At 39.7% G+C, this 19,693-nt stretch overlaps 1 protein-coding gene across 1 annotated transcript in view; it reads right to left on the bottom strand.

Moving 5' to 3' along the window:
• The window catches only part of LOC124619290, a 37,179-nt gene extending 17,486 nt beyond the window's left edge, over nt 1–19,693 (bottom strand). The window contains exons 1-2 of the mRNA XM_047145562.1: nt 19,604–19,693; nt 259–397 (exon numbers count right to left, since the gene is read on the bottom strand). Of these exons, the coding sequence (XP_047001518.1) occupies nt 259–380 (122 nt within the window). The 5' untranslated portion in view covers nt 381–397; nt 19,604–19,693. The remainder of the gene's footprint in view (nt 1–258; nt 398–19,603) is intronic.

Raw genomic sequence — 19,693 nt, 5'->3', positions numbered from 1 at the left:
TTTACATGTACAGCATGGGGCTGAAGGAAACAATGGAGCAGAACAGCATGTTATTGTCGCTGCTTGCACTGATTGGGAATTGTGGTGAACTATGTGCACAAAGCCTTAGGCACCTACCAATGTTGTGGAGTGGTTATTACAAACTACTGTTCTGTTACATACATGCCAGCCTTTTGCAGATTTCTTTTGAGTTGAGTAGCTGTTAGTGCTGAGTAAAGTAGTGCTTGCTTCTGTGAATATTAAAATCCCACTGCTTACTGCGTGTGGCACTCTCTCTTGAAGTGGCGTTGCTTGGCAGCTGTTCTCATGACCTGATACTTGCAATGACCAGACGTGTGGTCCTTACTCTCCTGATGTGGAGTAGAGCAGGCCTCCACCATATCAACCAGCACAGGCTCTGAAAACATCATGTGAAACTCAGTTCATACTTCTTCACATCTTGAAAGCTGTAGCTTAAAGTAGTAAGGTAGCTGCAGAATTTCTTGTTGCTGAAAAGCATTTAACCTTAATGCATCTATGCTTATTACAGGAAAATATGATTTTAGGGGTACCAAGCAAAATTTGTGACTTGATTGAGGAATTCTTAGTAGGGAGGACACAGTATGTTAACTTGTATGGAGAGTCATCAACAGATATAGAAGTAACTTCAGATGAGTCCCTGGGAAGTACATTAGAATTTTTGCTGTTCATGTTGTACGTTAGTGATCTCTGCATAATATAAAACTAACCGACCTCAGACTTAAGGCAAATGATGCAGTTATCTATAATTAAGCTGCAGAAATATTCAGTCAAATCTTGATAAGATTTCAATGGGGTGCAAAGATTGGCAATTATGTATAAAAGTTCAGAGCGTAGGACACGTGATGTAGTCAGCCAACAGCAACATCGCTGTTAAGTAGCACGAACACACAAACAAGAAAAGTTAATAGTTTAAATTAACATACATAGTGTTGCTACAAGAAAAGCAAAGCTTTCACATATAATACTGGTCTCAAGCTGCAAGAGAAGCTTTCGCATATACTGTTGATCTTTCTTGCACGTGTTACACTTTATGATATATCACACAAATGTGCGAGTAAAATTTTTAATAATGGCATAAATGTCTGATCTCCAGGGTTCGAAATTCTTCTAAATGGCTCGTCATCAAAGAGTTGATTTTTAAATGAGAGTCAAATGCTCTGTGATTTAATAAATTCATGGTACATTCTTGCACTTCGTTCAACTTAAGTAAAAGGATATTTACTTTGAAAGTAATGCTTTTCAAACCACTATTCGCAATATTTTCCCGCGACCTGTTAGAAATAGGTTCGTTTCAGCAGTTGTCAGAGAGCGCAGATAACAGGCGACACCGCGCTTGGGTAGCTATCATGACGTAGGAACCCGTATGTCGCACGTGTAAAACATTGAAAGATCATACATTATGTCATAAAAGAAACATCAGAGGATACCGCAAGAGCATCGGAATTTCGTGAACCATATTCAAATGTTCACATTTAAAGTGCATACTTACTAGGCACATTCGTATGTCCAGATTCCCAATGAAGTAGACCTCGACCTGATATTAAGCTTTTCAGTGTGGTTTTTCGGGATGTAAATTTTCTTGGAGCATCAGTACTGTATTATATCATGCCTGGTTCTTTATTATGGCATAATGTCACAGTTGAAACTAGCCAGTACTGTGGAATTCAACATTTCGTTTCAAATACATTGACTGCCTCTGCGGAAAAGGTTAACAAAAGCCAAATTTCTTTAGCAAACAGACAAAAATAACTTCATAGTTCCGCAAGGCGATTAATGCTCGACTGTCAGAAAGGGGAAATAAAATAAAATCTGAAACTAATGACATATTTTAGCCTACCGTAATTATGTGAATGTGTTTTAATTCACTTGATAGCTCCCGGCCACAAATGTCCGTTTTGTTTTCATTTGAGGTGAGAGTAAACAAGGGGAAACAGCAAAATCACTAAATGTAAACACGCGTCACGTGGAGACTACCAACTATAACTCAGACTGCTCTGCACATCAGCCCCGGATCTATGACATTTGCGGAAAAAAAAAAATCGAATTTTCAAAATATGTTCATCTTATAGCGCACATCTTTCTGAAAAGTCTGAAACATAAAACATATGTATTCGAGGAAATCTAAGATATATTATTTGGTCGCAAATATGCCAAAATGCAGTGCCACGCCTCTTCATAAAACATTTTTCTGCCGCACGCCCAAACTATATTCAGGAGAGTGGTAATTGAAATGCCCTGTGGTGCCTCTCCTGGTCCCAGTAGGCCGGTTTGACAGCCTGCCTGTCTCCCAATTAATAGCGGATGGGATTATTTGTAATCGAGAGAATAAGAACTCTTCAGAAAATCTGAAATCTTTATTGCCTATTAGTTAATAACTTGCTGTTTTGTGTGACATAAAATGAAATATGGGATATATAAAACCAATACTGACAAGAGATAAGCAAGAAATTACACATTTCTTCAAACTTTAGCTCCTAGCATTTTTTCTCTCTAAGCTTGCTACAGCTTTACATTGCGTGCTTTCCTTTCTGCGAAAGAATCTATTACCTCATCAAAGTTCGTCAAACGTTTTGCTACATGAAAAATCGAAATGTCATTATCTAATACTTAAAAAGCTGTTAATACAAATAATACCCAAGACTAGTGTGGTTTCTTGATCTGATTACGTTTATTTTGTCACTGTCTGTTAGATAAAACAAAATAGGCCTTTCTAATATAGCAGCAATTTTGTAACACACCAAATAAACGAGACTGTTTTGGCACAAATGGTCATTTTTATAACACGACAAAATATAATCGACGAAGTACCAATACAAAATGCGTATTAGGCCTACTTCAAGCAAAAAGCTTTATGTAAGGAAATAGTTTCACATTTCATTCATAAGCACCAGCTTCTCAAGCATGAGATCGAAAAGTAGTTTTACGAAGTTTTCATATAAATTTTGGAATCGTCTTATGCTTCCATAATTTGTGTGATGTCCCCGTTTCTTCTCCTTCCTCATTCTAACAAACAATCTTGTTATCATCAATTCTGTAGCTATTGCTGCCACTGTCAAAATTTGTTCGCTGGATTAACTTCACTAACACTGCCAGAATCACAGGTTTAGTTATCCCGCGATTATTTTCCGGTTAGGCGTTATTACGTGTTCGAACAACGCGTTTTCCGCGTTACTTCCAGAATAGAACTTACCCGGCTGCTAGCCGGGGACTGTATTTCTGGTCCTTACTAGTGTAGCGATCTGGCCAAAAATTTTCTGTCATAATTTCATTTTATTGGATACACCGAGAAGAAATGCGTAATCTTTCTCGCCTGTTATTCCTGTCAGTCGTTTATTTCCATTCTGGTAGTCTGAATCTATGGATTTCGCTAGTAATTATAACAATGCTGATCATTCGCAAACCCAATCAACCACATAATCAAACAGCAATTGGCATTCATCCGTTCGGCTTTAGTCCCTCAGCTCGTATAGCCCCGTCCCCTTTTGTCTGCGGAAAGTTTATTTCTAGATGCGACGAGGAGTCTCCTGACACTATGCATGCATTCAAAAGTCAACTTATGATTCATCCAGAAATCAACTTACAATGTGTTCGAAAATGTTCAAAAACCAACAGGGAAGCGTTTCAATATCATATGAATAATCGCTAGACAAACGTGCGCTGGATGCTAGGCGCTTTGTGAAACAAGTTTTTTTTCCTCAAGAATATGAATTTGGCGCCCCCTTTTCCCGGTAGCACATCTAGCTGCTTGCTGCGACTGCTTACACAGCCAACAGCCACATTCCTGTGACTCAACTGCGCATGCGCATGAGCCCGCGCGTAACTGCTAAAACAAATCGAATGTAAACAGTTGCTAGTTCACGCTCAGTGGAGGCAATTTGTTGTTATGGCCGGTATTGTTGTTGTTGTTGTTGTGGTCTTCAGTCCTGAGACTACTCTATCCTGTGCAAGCTTCTTCATCTCCCAGTACCTACTGCAACCTACATCCTTCTGAATCTGTTTAGTGTATTCATCTCTCGGTCTCCCTCTACGATTTTTACCCTCCACGCTGCCCTCCAATACTAAATTGGTGATCCCTTGATGCCTCAGAACATGTCCTACCAACCGATCCCTTCTTCTAGTCAAGTTGTGCCACAAACTTCTCTTCTCCCCAATCCTATTCAATACCTCCTCATTAGTTACGTGATCTACCCACCTTATCTTCAGCATTCTTCTGTAGCACCACATTTCGAAAGCTTCTATTCTCTTCTTGTCCAAACTAGTTATCGTCCATGTTTCACTTCCATACATGGCTACACTCCATACAAATACTTTCAGAAACGACTTCTTGACACTTAAATCTATACTCGATGTTAACAAATTTCTCTTCTTCAGAAACGATTTCCTTGCCATTGCCAGTCTACATTTTATATCCTCTCTACTTCGACCATCATCAGTTATTTTACTCCCTAAATAGCAAAACTCCTTTACTACTTTAAGTGTCTCATTTCCTAATCTAATTCCCTTAGCATCACCCGATTTAATTTGACTACATTCCATTATCCTCGTTTTGCTTTTGTTGATGTTCATCTTATATCCTCCTTTCAAGACACTGTCCATTCCGTTCAACTGCTCTTCCAAGTCCTTTGCTGTCTCTGACAGAATTACAATGTCATCGGCGAACCTCAAAGTTTTTACTTCTTCTCCATGAATTTTAATACCTACTCCGAATTTTTCTTTTGTTTCCTTTACTGCTTGCTCAATATACAGATTGAATAACATCAGGGAGAGGCTATAACCCTGTCTCACTCCTTTCCCAACCACCGCTTCCCTTTCATGCCCCTCGACTCTTATAACTGCCATCTGATTTCTGTACAAATTGTAAATAGCCTTTCGCTCCCTGTATTTTATACCTGCCACCTTCAGAATTTGAAAGAGAGTATTCCAGTTAACATTGTCAAAAGCTTTCTCTAAGTCTACAAATGCTAGAAACGTAGGTTTGCCTTTTCTTAATCTTCCTTCTAAGATAAGTCGTAAGGTTAGTATTGGCTCACGTGTGCCAACATTTCTACGGAATCCAAACTGATCTTCCCCGAGGTCGGCTTCTACCAGTTTTTCCATTCGTCTGTAAAGAATTCGCGTTAGTATTTTGCAGCTGTGACTTATTAAACTGATAGTTCGGTAATTTTCACATCTGTCAACACCTGCTTTCTTTGGGATTGGAATTATTATATTCTTCTTGAAGTCTGAGGGTATTTCGCTTGTCTCATACATCTTGCTCACCAGATGGTAGATTTCTGTCATGACTGGCTCTCCCAAGGCCATCAGTAGTTCTAATGGAATGTTGTCTACTCCCGGGGCCTTGTTTCGACTCAGGTCTTTCAGTGCTCTGTCAAACTCTTCACGCAGTATCTTATCTCCCATTTCGTCTTCATCTACATCCTCTTCCATTTCCATAATATTGTCCTCAAGTACATCGCCCTTGTATAAACCCTCTATATACTCCTTCCACCTTTCTGCCTTCCCTTCTTTGCTTAGAACTGGGTTGCCATCTGAGCTCTTGATATTCATACAAGTGGTTCTCTTCTCTCCAAAGGTCTCTTTAATTTTCCAGTAGGCAGTATCTATGTTACCCCTAGCGAGACAAGCCTCTACATCCTTACATTTGTCCTTTAGCCATCCCTGCTTAGCCACTTTGCACTTCCTGTCGATCTCATTTTTGAGACGTTTGTATTCCTTTTTGCCTGCTTCATTTACTGCATTTTTATATTTTCTCCTTTCATCAATTAAATTCAATATTTCTTCTGTTACCCAAGGATTTCTATTAGCCCTCGCCATTTTACCTACTTGATCGTCTGCTGCCTTCACTACTTCATCTCTCAGAGCTACCCATTCTTCTTCTACTGTATTTCTTTCCCCCATTCCTGTCAATTGTTCCCTTATGCTCTCCCTGAAACTCTCTACAACCTCTGGTTCTTTCAGTTTATCCAGGTCCCATCTCCTTAGATTCCCACCTTTTTGCAGTTTCTTCAGTTTCAATCTGCAGTTGATAACCAATAGATTGTGGTCAGAATCCACATCTGCCCCTGGAAATGTCTTACAATTTAAAACCTGGTTCCTAAATCTCTGTCTTACCATTATATAATCTATCTGATACCTTTTAGTATCTCCAGGATTCGTCCAGGTATACAACCTTCTTTTATGATTCTTGAACCAAGTGTTAGCTATGATTAAGTTATGCTCTGTGCAAAATTCTACAAGGCGGCTTCCTCTTTCATTTCTCCCCCCCAACCCATATTCACCTACTATGTTTCCTTCTCTCCCTTTTCCTACTGACGAATTCCAGTCACCCATGACTATTAAATTTTCGTCTCCCTTCACTACCTGAATAATTTCTTTTATCTCGTCATACATTTCATCTATTTCTTCATCATCTGCAGAGCTAGTTGGCATATAAACTTGTACTACTGTAGTAGGTATGGGCTTTGTGTCTATCTTGGGCACAATAATGCGTTCACTATGCTGTTTGTAGTAGCTAACCCGCACTCCTATTTTTTTATTCATTATTAAACCTACTCCTGCATTATCCCTATTTGATTTTGTATTTATAACCCTGTAATCACCTGACCAAAAGTCTTGTTCCTCTTGCCACCGAACTTCACTAATTCCCACTATATCTAACTTTAACTTATCCATTTCCCTTTTTAAATTTTCTAACCTACCTGCCCGATTAAGGGATCTGACATTCCACGCTCCGATCCGTAGAACGCCAGTTTTCTTTCTCCTGATAACGACGTCCTCTTGAGTAGTCTCCGCCCGGAGATCCGAATGGGGGACTATTTTACCTCCGGAATATTTTACCCAAGAGGACGCCATCATCATTTAATCATACAGTAAAGCTGCATGTTCTCGGGAAAAATTACGGCTGTAGTTTCCCCTTGCTTTCAGCCGTTCGCAGTACCAGCACAGCAAGGCCGTTTTGGTTAATGTTACAAGGCCAGATCAGTCAATCATCCAGACTGTTGCCCCTGCAACTACTGAAAAGGCTGCTGCCCCTCTTCAGGAACCACATGTTTGTCTGGCCTCTCAACAGATACCCCTCCGTTGTGGTTGCACCTACGGTACGGCCATCTGTATCGCTGAGGCACGCAAGCCTCCCCACCAATGGCAAGGTCCATGATTCATGGCCGGTATTACACTATCAAATATCTTTGTCAAAGATTTGATCAAAGATGTGATCAAATATTCCGTCAAATATATTTGACAAAGATCTTTGACGTAGTGCTAGAAGGGGTATTACACTGTCATCAACTTTTTCGTCAAAGTTCAAGATGTCTGACAACAACTTGTTATTAACCGCAGCAGTTGTACGTACCCCAATTGCATTGTGTGCACATGCGGAAAAGAAGTGGGCGAAAAAATGGAACCATACATACGAGGTTGATAGTCTTAAAAGTCCTGGGATTACAACTTGATAATAAATTCAGTTGGGAGGAGCTCATCCCAGAACTGCAGAAACGCCTTAACAAATCTGTTTGCAATTCGAGTGTTAGCAAACATAGGCAACATAGAAATGAAAAAGCTTGCATACTTTCATTCCATAATGTCATATGATATAATATTTTGGGGTAAATCTTCAAGTCAAACAAAAGTTTTCAGAGTCCAAAAGCGTGTAATACGTATCATTTGTGGAGTAAATTCACGGACGTCCTTGTAGAAACCTCTTCAAAGAACTGGGTATACTAATTACTGCCTCTCAGTATATTTACTCCTTAATGAAATTTGTCGTAAATAATATATCTCTTTTTCCAACAAACAACTCAGTTCATACATACAATACCAAGAACAAAAATGATCTACACAAGGACTTACAAGCACTTACTTTAGTTCAAAAAGAGGTCCACTACTCAGGAACACTCATCTTCAGTAATTTGCCAGCAAACATAAAAAATTTAGTTACAAATAAAGATCAGTTTAAAAGGAGCCTGAAAGACTTACTAGTGGCCAACTCCTACTCCATTGACGAAATTTTTAATAGAAACAAATTATGTATTGTATTTATTCATACTATTAGTATTGTTATTTCAGCTTAAAAAAATTGACATGTTCCACATCCACGAGGATCTCCTCAGCACGGATCTATGGAACGAAAAACTAATCTAATCTGGGTGAAGCCGTGGGTTTTACGACGACACGATAAAAGCATTCAACAAAACTTCTTACGTCAGCTTACAGTGGAAGACGTCAAGTGGTACTGCATATTCTTCCTAAAGCCTTTGACACATTTTCAATTGGCAGACGCTTGCATGAGCACTGTGTGTCGTCGTTGTATATGGCACATTTCCTTTGCAAATTTAAGTTATTTTCGTGTTTTTCTCTCGTTTATGTTTTATTGTTGAAGTATTGTTCTGCAGTGGAGGGATACAGTAATATCCTTTGTTAGAGTGTCGGTTCCTACCAGTCAAAACTACAAAAATTTAAGTGAAAACTAAAACAATGAAAAATTCTCGGAATTCTAAAATTATCTCGGGTTTTTCCCGGTTTTCTCCCGGATGAAAAAATTCTCGGGGTTTCCCTGAATCTCCTGGGTCATATACACCCTGTACAACTACCAGTATGTAACAATTTGTTGGGATATGAAATGGAATGATCACCTGCATTCAGTCATAGCTAAAGTGTGTGGCAGACTTAGTAGAATAGTACAGTTGGTGAGAGCTGATCCGTGGCAGCTGGCAGCACTGTTGCCAGCTTCGAACTCTGTGAAGTGCAAATGGTTGCTCACCGAAACAATAGTCATCTATAGAGCTATGACAACACATAGGCATTGTCACAGATATGTCTACAAAATTGCGTTCAGATTCAGATTCAGATTCTTTATTAGTCATTCAGCATTGTTACATGCAATAGACTTCGTCAGTTCACTTAACCTATTAATTTTACAAAATAAATTTTTACATATTTAAGTTGATATTGCGCATTTCTAAAAATTCTTCTAATGAATAGAATGGATTAGTTAACAAGAAGTTATGAACATTATCTTTAAATAATTTGTCAGGCTTGATTGACCCATTTTTAGACAATTTGTTATATATTTTAATTGCCATATACTTATGACTATTGTTAGTTTTAGCTAATCTATTTTGTGGCAACAGCAGAGAAGTACACGTTCTTGTATAGTAGCCATGCCTTTCATTTGTTACACTTAAGTTAGGTAGTTCAGCAAGTATGTAGTTAACACTGTCAAGAATATATAAGTTAATTACTGTTAAAATTCTATATTTAATGAACAATGGTTTACAATGTGTTCTATTATCTACCTTAGCCATTACTCTGATTGCTTTCTTCTGGATCACCATAATTTCATTTATTTTTCTGCTGTTTCCCCAGAGTATTAACCCATACCTTAAAACAGATTGAAAAAAGGCGAAGTACGCTGTCCTTACGTACTCAAATGTCACACAACACATCAGTCTCTTCAACAAATATATAACTCTTGACAACCTAACCACTATGTGATCAACATGAGAGTTCCATGTTAGACTGTTGTCAAGTACAATACCTAAAAACTTTGCCTTTTGTTTTTCTATTTTTGTAGTCTTTGATAGACTGAACCACATATTCTGGGTCTTTTCCTCATTTAATAGCAGACCATTGGCATTAAACCATGATGTTGCGTTTTCTTTTGCCAATTTCATATCACTTACAAGGTTATCAAGTACATGGTTTACAGATAGAAAAGTTGTGTCATCTGCATACATATATGTCTTTACATCTATATTTCCTGGTAAGTCATTTATGTGTACAAGGAAAAGAAGTGGTCCCAATTTAGATCCCTGTGGCACTCCATGTTGAACCTCGAGTATGTTTGACAGATGACTTCCTGAACTCACCACCTGGTTCCTTTTATTGAGGTATGATTTGATGAGTTTTAAACTTTTATCACATATTCCATAGTACTCAAGTTTAGAGAGCAGAAGTGAGTGGTCAACACAGTCAAAAGCTTTGCTCAGATCACATAAGGTTACCTGTGCGTGCGCATGGTCCTCAAATGCTGCTAGAATGTCTCTGACTAAGAGCTCTATGGCATGTATAGCTGAACTTCCTTTTCTGTAACCAAACTGTGATGCACTTAACATACCATTTAGTTCTAGGTACTCATACATCTGCTTATATATTATGCCTTCAAACACTTTTCCTAGTACTGGAATTAGTGAAATTGGTCTGTAGTTTGCAGGATCTGATTTGACACCCTTCTTAAAGACTGGAGTTACCTTGGATAGCTTGAGAGGATCAGGAAAAAACCCTTCTATGAGACACAGGTTTATAGCATATGTTAATGGTGCTGCAATGTAATGTATGATTTCTTTCAATAGATTGTTTGACATATTAAAAATATCTGTACTGTATGAATTTTTCATTTCTTTGACTATTTTAAGAACTTCATGTTGGCATACCTCTTTGAAGTGTTTCAATGATGATCTGGCCCAATTATGATTTAGGTTTGCTCTCTTCAGATAATCTGTACATGTTACATTGGGTTTACTGATCAGCTTTTTGATATCATCAGCACAGCTTACAAAATATTTATTGAATGTATCTGCTGGTATTGGGACTGTCTTGTCGAAGTTTCTGACTTCACCTTTAATAGTATTAATTACTGACCAGGCTGTTTTGCATTGGTTTTTACTATTTCTTATGAAATTTGTGTTGTATCTTAGTTTCGCCAATTGCAACTCTTTCTTATACTGTTTCTTAGTGATTTTTTCGAGGTCCTTAATTTCATTAGAATTGTTTACTTTGGCAAGGCGCTTCAACAGCAGTAGCTTATTTTTTAGATTCTCCAGTTCTTTGGTGTACCAAAATTTACCCTTTCTTGTTTTATGGTATTTCTTTTGAACAAGATGGGCTTTTAAAATATCTGTTAAGTAATTGTGGAATGTTTCATAAACTGTTTGGGCACTGGAATCACAGTTTTGAAATAATTTGTCCCAGTTTGTTATGTTCAGCTGGTGTGTTAGTTTTATGAGATTGTGTTTTGTTAATATTAAGGTATTAGATTTTGTTAACTTTTGTGCAGCCTTGCTCTCATCCCCTTTTATAAAATATCTTAACTTTACTGTTAACATGGAGTGGTCTGAGAAAACAAACTCCTTTACCTTGGTGGAGTACATATCACGAGCACAGTTGACAAAAGCATTATCCAAGCACGCTTGTAGTCTTGTTGGTTCTGAATTTACATGATGGAAGTTGTGCTGCCTTAGCATATTCAGTAACTTATTTACACTGGGTTTGTTACATGTTACATCAAAGCTTGAATTAAAGTCTCCCCCAATTACAGTTACATACTGTTTCCATTTCGTTATGTAGCAGAGTACACTGTCTAAATTATCTAAAAAAGTTTTATCATCTGAGTCAGGGGAATGGTAGATACATACTATGATAATTTTCATCATATCACATATGATCCCAGTAATTTCAAAGTGTTTCTCTACACATGCCCAACTAAGATCTAGTTCTCTACACTCTATTTCATTTGAAACATAGATAACAGTACCACCATTGCGGTACTGACATCTGCAAAAACTGTTTCCATATTTATAACCTTCTGGTACATAGTATTGTATTTGTTCCGGTTTAAGCCAATGTTCTGATAGACATAAGAAAGAATACTTATTCTGTGGCAATGACTCCTCCAGAATTTCAACTTTATTTTCAAGACCCTGAATGTTTAAAAATAGGATGTTGTTGTGACTTATCTGTGAATTAGCAGGCTGGTTTTTCACATTTTTATTTTCTTCTTGGCTTGAAACCATAAAAAATTATCACTGAATGACACAGATGTATTTTTCCTTTGGCTCCTCCTTAAGCATTGCTGTGTTGCTGCTCCAGTCGTTGTTGGTTCTGCTGCTGCTGCTGCTGCTGCTGCTTCTGCTGATAATGATGGTGCTGCTGCTGTTTCACTTATTTCTGGTGTTTGTTGTTCTATAACTGCTGTGCCTTTCTGTGAATTGTTAACATTTGGAGTGTTCACTTGCATTAATAAAATTTCACATTTGTCTTGGAGGGGTGTAGCTTCACTGACATCAGATTTCACATTGGATTCTACAGGATACACACACTTCCTGTCCATGAGAGGTATGACTTTTCTATCATCACACTGCACATTTGAGATTTTATTTACAAGTTCTAAAATTTTTGTTACTATTACGTTTTTTCCAAGTACATTTAGATGGGAACCATGTGCTGTGTGAAATCTTTTCCCTAAATTGCTGATGTTCACAAATGTTACATTTTCAAACCGCTTGCAAATATTTTGCATCTCTTTATTTGCAGTTTCAATTTCTTTGTTTACACAGGATCATTCCATCAAGTCGTAACGGTGTGGCACTGAAAAAACAATAACATTTGTTCCTCTCAGCTCATACAGTTTTCTTTTTAGCGAGATTAAGAGATCGTTTTTTTCGTTCCTAGCTATATCATTTGATCCCGCCAGGAAGATGGAAAAGTCCTTTTTGCTCAATGAGGAAATTTTTTCTTGACTCATTGACGTAGCAGCACTGAATTTTGCTCCTGGTTTTATTGTACAGTTAAAACTAAAATTCTGACTACTTGTACGCCGAAATTCAGCGGCTGTATTTCGTCCTTGGCTGTCAGCATACAGTTCAATTTTACCGGTACTTACTGTTCCGAGATTGCCTGTTTCCTGCCTACCTTTGCAGTAAGCGAAGTCTTGTTTGGTACTATTTATTGTGTCTTGTTTGCTAACACATGTCGATATTGTCTCAGTAGAGCAGCTTAGCGGTAGAAGATTTTTCGTGAGCACTTTTGCATATGATCTTTTACTTAACTGCTGCTGAAATATTCCATGTTTTACCTTATTCACAAAGTCGTTTGGTTTTCCACATGGTACACTCGCACTGTTAACTTCACTTTCACAATCCGTAGTCGAAAGTGCTTGAAAGTAATTTTCGTTCACTATATTTATGTTTCTTTCGCCGTTTTCTGTATCTTGTATTATCTGTTTGCGTCTTTTGTACTTCACTTCCGTCCAATTCTCCGACATATTCGTACTTTCATGGCGCGAGTTTTTCATGTTCCGTTCACTTTTTTCTTCTTTAAGTTTCTTGATATCCATCTTCAAGGAACTGATAATAAATTGTAAACTAGCCACCCGTTCGCTAAGCTTTGTAATTTCATCCTTACAACTGTCACAATTTTTCTTTTTCACGGCAAAATTCACACTTTTTCTCGGACAAGCACAACGAATTTTTACACTAGCCGCCATGTTACATCATTTTATGATTGGTTGAGATAGGTGGGCAAAATAGCTACACTAAGATCACTTCAACAATCAGGGATTGTCTCTTACCAACTTTTCTGTGAGGAAATGCAATCAGTTTCTAAGGAGATTGCTTACAAAATACTTTAAGATATGTCCTAGAATATTGGTCAAGTGTGTGGGACCTGTACCAAATAGGACTAACAGGGGATACTGACAATATAAAAAGGTGAGTTGCATGAATGATCACAGATTTGTTTGACCCATTGCAGTGGGCAACAGAGATGTTGAAAACACTAAACCAGACACAAACTATCCCATGAAAGCCTACTTATAAAGTTTCAAGAACTGATGAAGTGATTAATCTAGAAATATACTACAGCCTCCTACATATTACTCCTATAGGGATTATGAAGACAAGATTAGACTAATTATAGCATGTACAAAAGTGTTCAAGCACTCATTCTTCCTGCGCTCCACTTATGAATGGAACAGGAAGCAGCCCTAATAACTGGTACAATGGGAAAGTAATCTCTGCCAGGCACTTCATAGTGGTCTGTGGAGTATGGATGTGGATGTAGATGTAGATGAAAAATTGTTTATTCATATTTGCACATGGAGTAAGTCCTTGTCACCAACTTTTGCATCTCTGCAGATATGTAAACTTCATTTGTATTGTATGACACTTTTAGATTGCAGTGGAGCTGCCACTAAGTTTAAACCTCATACTTTTGAAGAAATTGGTGGAAACTCATACTTCAAATAAGTGTGAGGAAAGCCACAGCCACCATGAGCTAATCTTAACAGTCAAAACAAGTCTAGTGCGAACCTCCAAATATTTGCAATATATAGCAAACAACGTATGGAGCGAAAGAATAAGTGACATATACTGCAGCATGGTTATGGTTGCACTCAAATATTAAATAGCTCTGCCCACAACAAAAATGTTTCACACCTGCAGTGGTCTTGGTGTGAACCATGTGTGGATATAGCAGTTTAATCTATGCAACAGTGGTTTGGGGAGAAAGTAAGCTCGTGTTCCAAAGGTAGACCAACAGACTGTTAAGCATGTGGTTGGCTCATGAGCATAACATGTTTGCATCGTTTGAGATGGAGGGCCAATGTGGAAGCTGTCCTTATCACCTTGTCTATTTGCCCAGAGAGTGAGAGGGTTGCCGTTCCTTCATCAGGCTCTGAGCAGGAACTTGGGGCAGGTGTCTGCTAATTATAGGGAGTGCCAATGTTGGGCACATTATGGAGTCCCTTAGGAAGCTAGCGTTCAGGGCTGGAAAGACAGCCAATGCACACTCGATAAGTCTGCTGGGGGGCCTCATTCGAAATGTGGAGGTGGCCTTGCCTGTGGCTTTCAAGCGTACAGGATGCATTCATCTGCAAGTTGTGGTTCACGTTGGCGCCAATGATGCCTGTAGCATGGGTTCTGAGGCCATCTTCAGTTTTTACAGGTTGCTGGCAGATGTGGTGAAGACTGCTGGCCTCGTACACAGGATATAAGCGGAGCTTACAATTTGCAGCATCATTCCCAGAGTTGATCTTTGGTTTGGAGACAAGTGGAGGGTCTCAACCATAGGCTTCATCATCTGTTACAGTCTTGGCTGCAGAATTCTGGACCTGCATTAATGGTTGGGGATTTGTAGGACTCTTTTTGATAGGTCAGCAGTACACTACACAAAGGAAGCAGTTATTCAGGTAGCAGAGAATTTGTGGAGTGCACATGGCAATTTTTTAGGCTAGGCCGGAAGTTTGAGGTACTCTCATGAACACTTGACAGTCAATGTGCATATAGGGAAATCAGACAGTGTGTCAGTAAATTGGTGAAGTATTAGTAACAGAGTTCCTGAATTTACTGCCCACCAGGAATGTTCTCAAACTTAAATTATTCTTGGGACTGAGAGCTGGCTAAATCCCGAAGTAAAAAGTTCCGAGGTATTTAGTGAGCCTTGGATGTTTATCAGAAAGACATATTATATGCCGTATGAGGGGTAATATTCACTGCAGTTGACAAGAATATTGTCTCTACTGAGGTTGAAATTGAATGTGATAGTGAAGGTATCTGGTCATGCATAACAGGTCTAGATGAAACCAAGTTAATTGTTGGATGTTTTTACTATCCACCCAACTCCGCTGTGACAGTTCTAGGCTCATTCAAAGAAAGTCTTTGGTCAGTTGTGCATAAATAACCAGATCATGCAGTACTAGTTGGTGATGACCTTAACCTGCTGGATATAAACTGGGACTGTCTTGGATTCATTGCAGGGGGTACAGACAGAGAGTCTTGAGAAATACTTTTGAACATGTTTTCCGAAAACTGTCTTGAGCAGCTACTTTGGCAGCCCACACATAAAGGAAGTATCTTGGACCTTGTCACTTCAAACAGGCCGGACTTTATTGATAGTGTCAGCATAGAGACAGGGATTTCAAACAAATACTAACAAAGAGATACAGGGGCTGGCCAGTACAAGATGCGTGAATGGCTAAAGAGGAGAGGGAAAAAGGAGAAGACTGAAGAGTAAATGGGAGTGAGGTTGGTTAACGTAGGTTCAGTCCAGGTGGATGGTGGGATGAAGGGATGTGTTGGAGTGCAAGTTCCCATCTCCACAGTTCCGAGGGACTGGTGTTGGGTGGGAGAAGCCAAATGGCACATACGGTGTAGCACGTTCCTAGGTCCCTAGAATTATGCTGGAGGGCATGCTCTGCTACTGGGTATTGGACATCTCCTAAGCGGACAGTTCGTCTGTGCCCATTCATGTGCTCAGCCAGTTTAGTTGTCGTCATACCGATGTAAAAGGCTGTGCAGTGCAGGCATGTCAGCTGATAAATGACATGTGTTGTTCCACATGTGGCCCTGCCTTGAATTGTGTAGGCTTTACCAGTAGTGGGGCTGGAGTAGGTGGTTGTGGGGGGATGCATGGGGCAGGTTTTGCAGCGGGGTCGGTTACAGGGGTAGGAACTGCTGGGTAGAGAAGGTGGGCTGGGAATATTGCGGGGTTTGACAAGAATGTTACGGAGGTTAGGGGGGGGGGGGGGGGGGGCGACGAAAGGCAATTCTGGGTGGTGTGGGGAGAATAATGTCAAGGGATGATCTCATTTCAGGGCTTGACTTGGCGGAGTAATTTGTTGATGTATTCGAGGCCAGGATAATGTTGGGTGACAAGGGGGATGCTTCTGTGTGGTCTGGGGGTAGGAACATTGTTGTTGGACGAGGAGGAATGTATTGCTCAGGAGATCTGTTTGTGGACAAGGTCTGCAGGATAGTTGCAGGAGGGGAAAGCACTGGTCAGATTATTGGTGTAATTGTTGAGGGATTCGTCACTGGAGCAGATACGTTTGCCACGAATACCTAGGCTGTAGGGACTGAAGCATTTGATGTGGAATGGATGGCAGCTGTCAAAGTGAAGGTACTGTTGTTTGTTTGTGGGTTTGATGTGGACAGAGGTGTGGATGTGAGCTTCAACAAGTTGAAGGTCAACATCCAGGAAGGTGGCTTGGGTTTTGGAGAAGGACCAGGTGAAATTCAGATTCGAAAAGGAGTTGAGGTTATTGAGGAAATTAAGGAGTGTTTCTTCACCATGAGTCCAGACCACAAAGATGTCATCTATAAAACTATACCAGGCCAGGGAAAGCAGCTGTTGGGTCTTCAGGAAAGCCTCTTCCATGTGGCCCATGAAGAGGCTGGCATAGGATGGAGCCATCCTGATTCCCATGGCCGTTTCCCTGATTTGTTTGTAGGTCTGGTCTTCAAAACAGTACCTGCACTCCAACACATCCCTTCATCCCGCCATCCCCCTGGACTAAACCTACATTAACCAACCTCACTCCCATTTACTCTTCAGTCTTCTCCTTTTTCCCTCTCCTCTTTAGCCATTCACACATCTTTTCTTCCTACATAGTTGTGTTTATCTTTATACTATATACATCTTTACTTCTGTATGCATCCTCTTTGGTTTGAAGCTGGCACAGTACTTACAGTAGAATATCTTTGGCTTCCCTCTGATGACCATGCCTCCATCCTTACTACCCTCCCTGTTTACCTTTCCCTGTTGCTTCATAACCTGGGTTGTGAGTAACTGAATCTACTTTCCCTTCTTCCCTTTTGCCCCCACTCTCCTCCCTGATGAAGGAACAAAGTTCCAAAAGCTAGGAATGTAAATTTTCTGTTCTGTTTTGTGGATCTGTCGGCTGTACTGAGCTGAGGTAGGTACTGGCCAGCCCCTCTATCTCTTTGTTAGTATTTGTTTCACATCTTTAAATGAGATTTTCCATTCGTAATTAAGAGACAGGGGTTAGCAGTCATGATGTCATCATCATAGCAATTATGGTTACGAAAGTTAACAAACCAGTTAAGAGGGCTAGGAGAGAGTTTCTGCTAGGATGGAGTCCCAATTCAGTTTTACAAAGAGTATTCTACATCATTGGCCCATTACTTAGTTTTCTTTTATCGTGAATCTCTCAGCCAGAGCAGTGCCAAGTGACTGTAAAAAAAGTGCAGGTGACTCCTGCATATAAGAAGGGTAAAAGAACGGACCCACATAATTACAGATCAATATCCTTAACATTGGTTTGCTGCAGAATTTTAGAGAATATTCTGAGTCTGAATACAATAAATTTGCTACAGACCAAAAAAAGCTCACCTCCATGGATCAGCATGGCTTTAGAAAGCATTGCTTGTGCGAAACCCAGCTTTCTCTTTTCTCACATGGGATACTGTGAAATATGGATGAGGGGCAACAAGCAAATTCCATATTTCTAGATTTCTGAAAAGCATTCAACACAGTATCCCACTGCAGACCGTTAACAAAGGTATGTGCATATGGAATAGGCTCCCAGGTATGTGACTGGCTAAAAGACTTCTTAAGTAATGGAATCCAGAACGTTGTCGTTGATGGTGATTGTTCATTGGACACAGGGCTAACATCACGAGTGTTTCAGGGAAGTGTGACAAGACTGTTGCTATTTTCTATATACATAAATGATCTGACAGGCAGAGTGGGCAGCAATCTGCAGTTGTTCACTGATGATGCTGTGGTGTACAGGAAGGTGTCAAAGATAAGTGACTGTAGGTTGATATAAGATGATCTACACAAAATTTCTACTTGGTGTGATGAATGGCACCTGGCTATTAATGTAGAAAATTGCAAGTTAATGCAAATGAGTAGGAAAAACAAACCCCTAATGTTTGGATACACCATTAGTAGCATGCTGCTTGACAAAGCCATGCTGTTTAAATATCTGTGCATAATGTTGTGAAGCTGTGTGAAATGGAGTGAGCATGTGAGGATTGTGGAAAGGAAGGCGAATGGTTGATTTCGGTTTATTGGGAGAATTTTAAGAAAGTGTGGTTCATCTGTAAAGGAGACCACATATTGGATGCTAGTGTGACCTATTTTTGAGTACTGCTCAAGTGTTTGGGATCCACACCAGGTCGGTTTGAAAGAAGATATCAAAGCAATTCAAAGGCGAGCTGCCACATTTGTTACCGGTAGGTTCACTCATCATACAAGTATCAGGATATGCTTCAAAAGCTCAGGCGGGAATTCCTGGAGAGAAGAAGATATTCATTTTGAACCTTGCTGAGAAAGTTTAGAGAACCAGCATTTCAAGCTGAGTATAAGTATCCTACTGCCACCATCATAAATTTTGTGTAGGGACCACTAAGGTAAGATATGAGAAATTAGGGCTGATAAGGAGGCATATAGACAGTCATTTTTGTCTTGCTCTATCTGCGACTGGAACAGGAAAGGAAATGACTAGTTGTGGTACAGGGTACCCTCTGCCACACACAGTATGGTGGTTTGCAGAGTAAGTATGCAGATGTAGATATTCAAAAAACGCTTCCTACCAAAAAAGTTATATACCCAGAAATGGAGGAAGAAACAAAATGAAATATTGTGGGCTAAGAGGGTATGTGGTGTTATTTCAGTAGTTACAAAACTGCAAATTTATAAAGAACTTGGCAGTATAAGCCCACTTATCAGTACAGCATTGCACCCCCTATGCCCTAGATGCATGCACTTATTTGGTCAGAGGGGGCCTCATTCAACTGGTTCTAGTTGTCCTGTTCACTGGCACTGGCACAAAGTTGGCTTCCAAGCTGGTCCCACGCATGTTCTGTCGGGGGCAGATCTAGGGATCCTCCTGTACACAAGAGTACCTTAACATCATGATGATACTTCATAAAGACACAAGCAATGTGAACAAGCACTGTCCTGTTCAAAAAGACACTATGAGGTATGACACAGGATGTCTGTGATGCACCATTGTACCATTTGACTTCTCTCAAACACTACCAGCCATGACCTGAAGTCATACCTGATAACTCCTCACTCCACGATGCAGGAATAACACTGCTTTGCCAGTCCAAAACACTGAATGGATGGCGCCTCTTCCTCAGGTCACTGC

This window comes from Schistocerca americana, chromosome 6, assembly GCF_021461395.2.
Source record: "Schistocerca americana isolate TAMUIC-IGC-003095 chromosome 6, iqSchAmer2.1, whole genome shotgun sequence".
Taxonomy (NCBI): Eukaryota; Metazoa; Arthropoda; class Insecta; order Orthoptera; family Acrididae; genus Schistocerca; species Schistocerca americana.
Note: the sequence above shows the minus strand (reverse complement) of the source record. Positions and strands in the feature narration are given on the sequence as shown.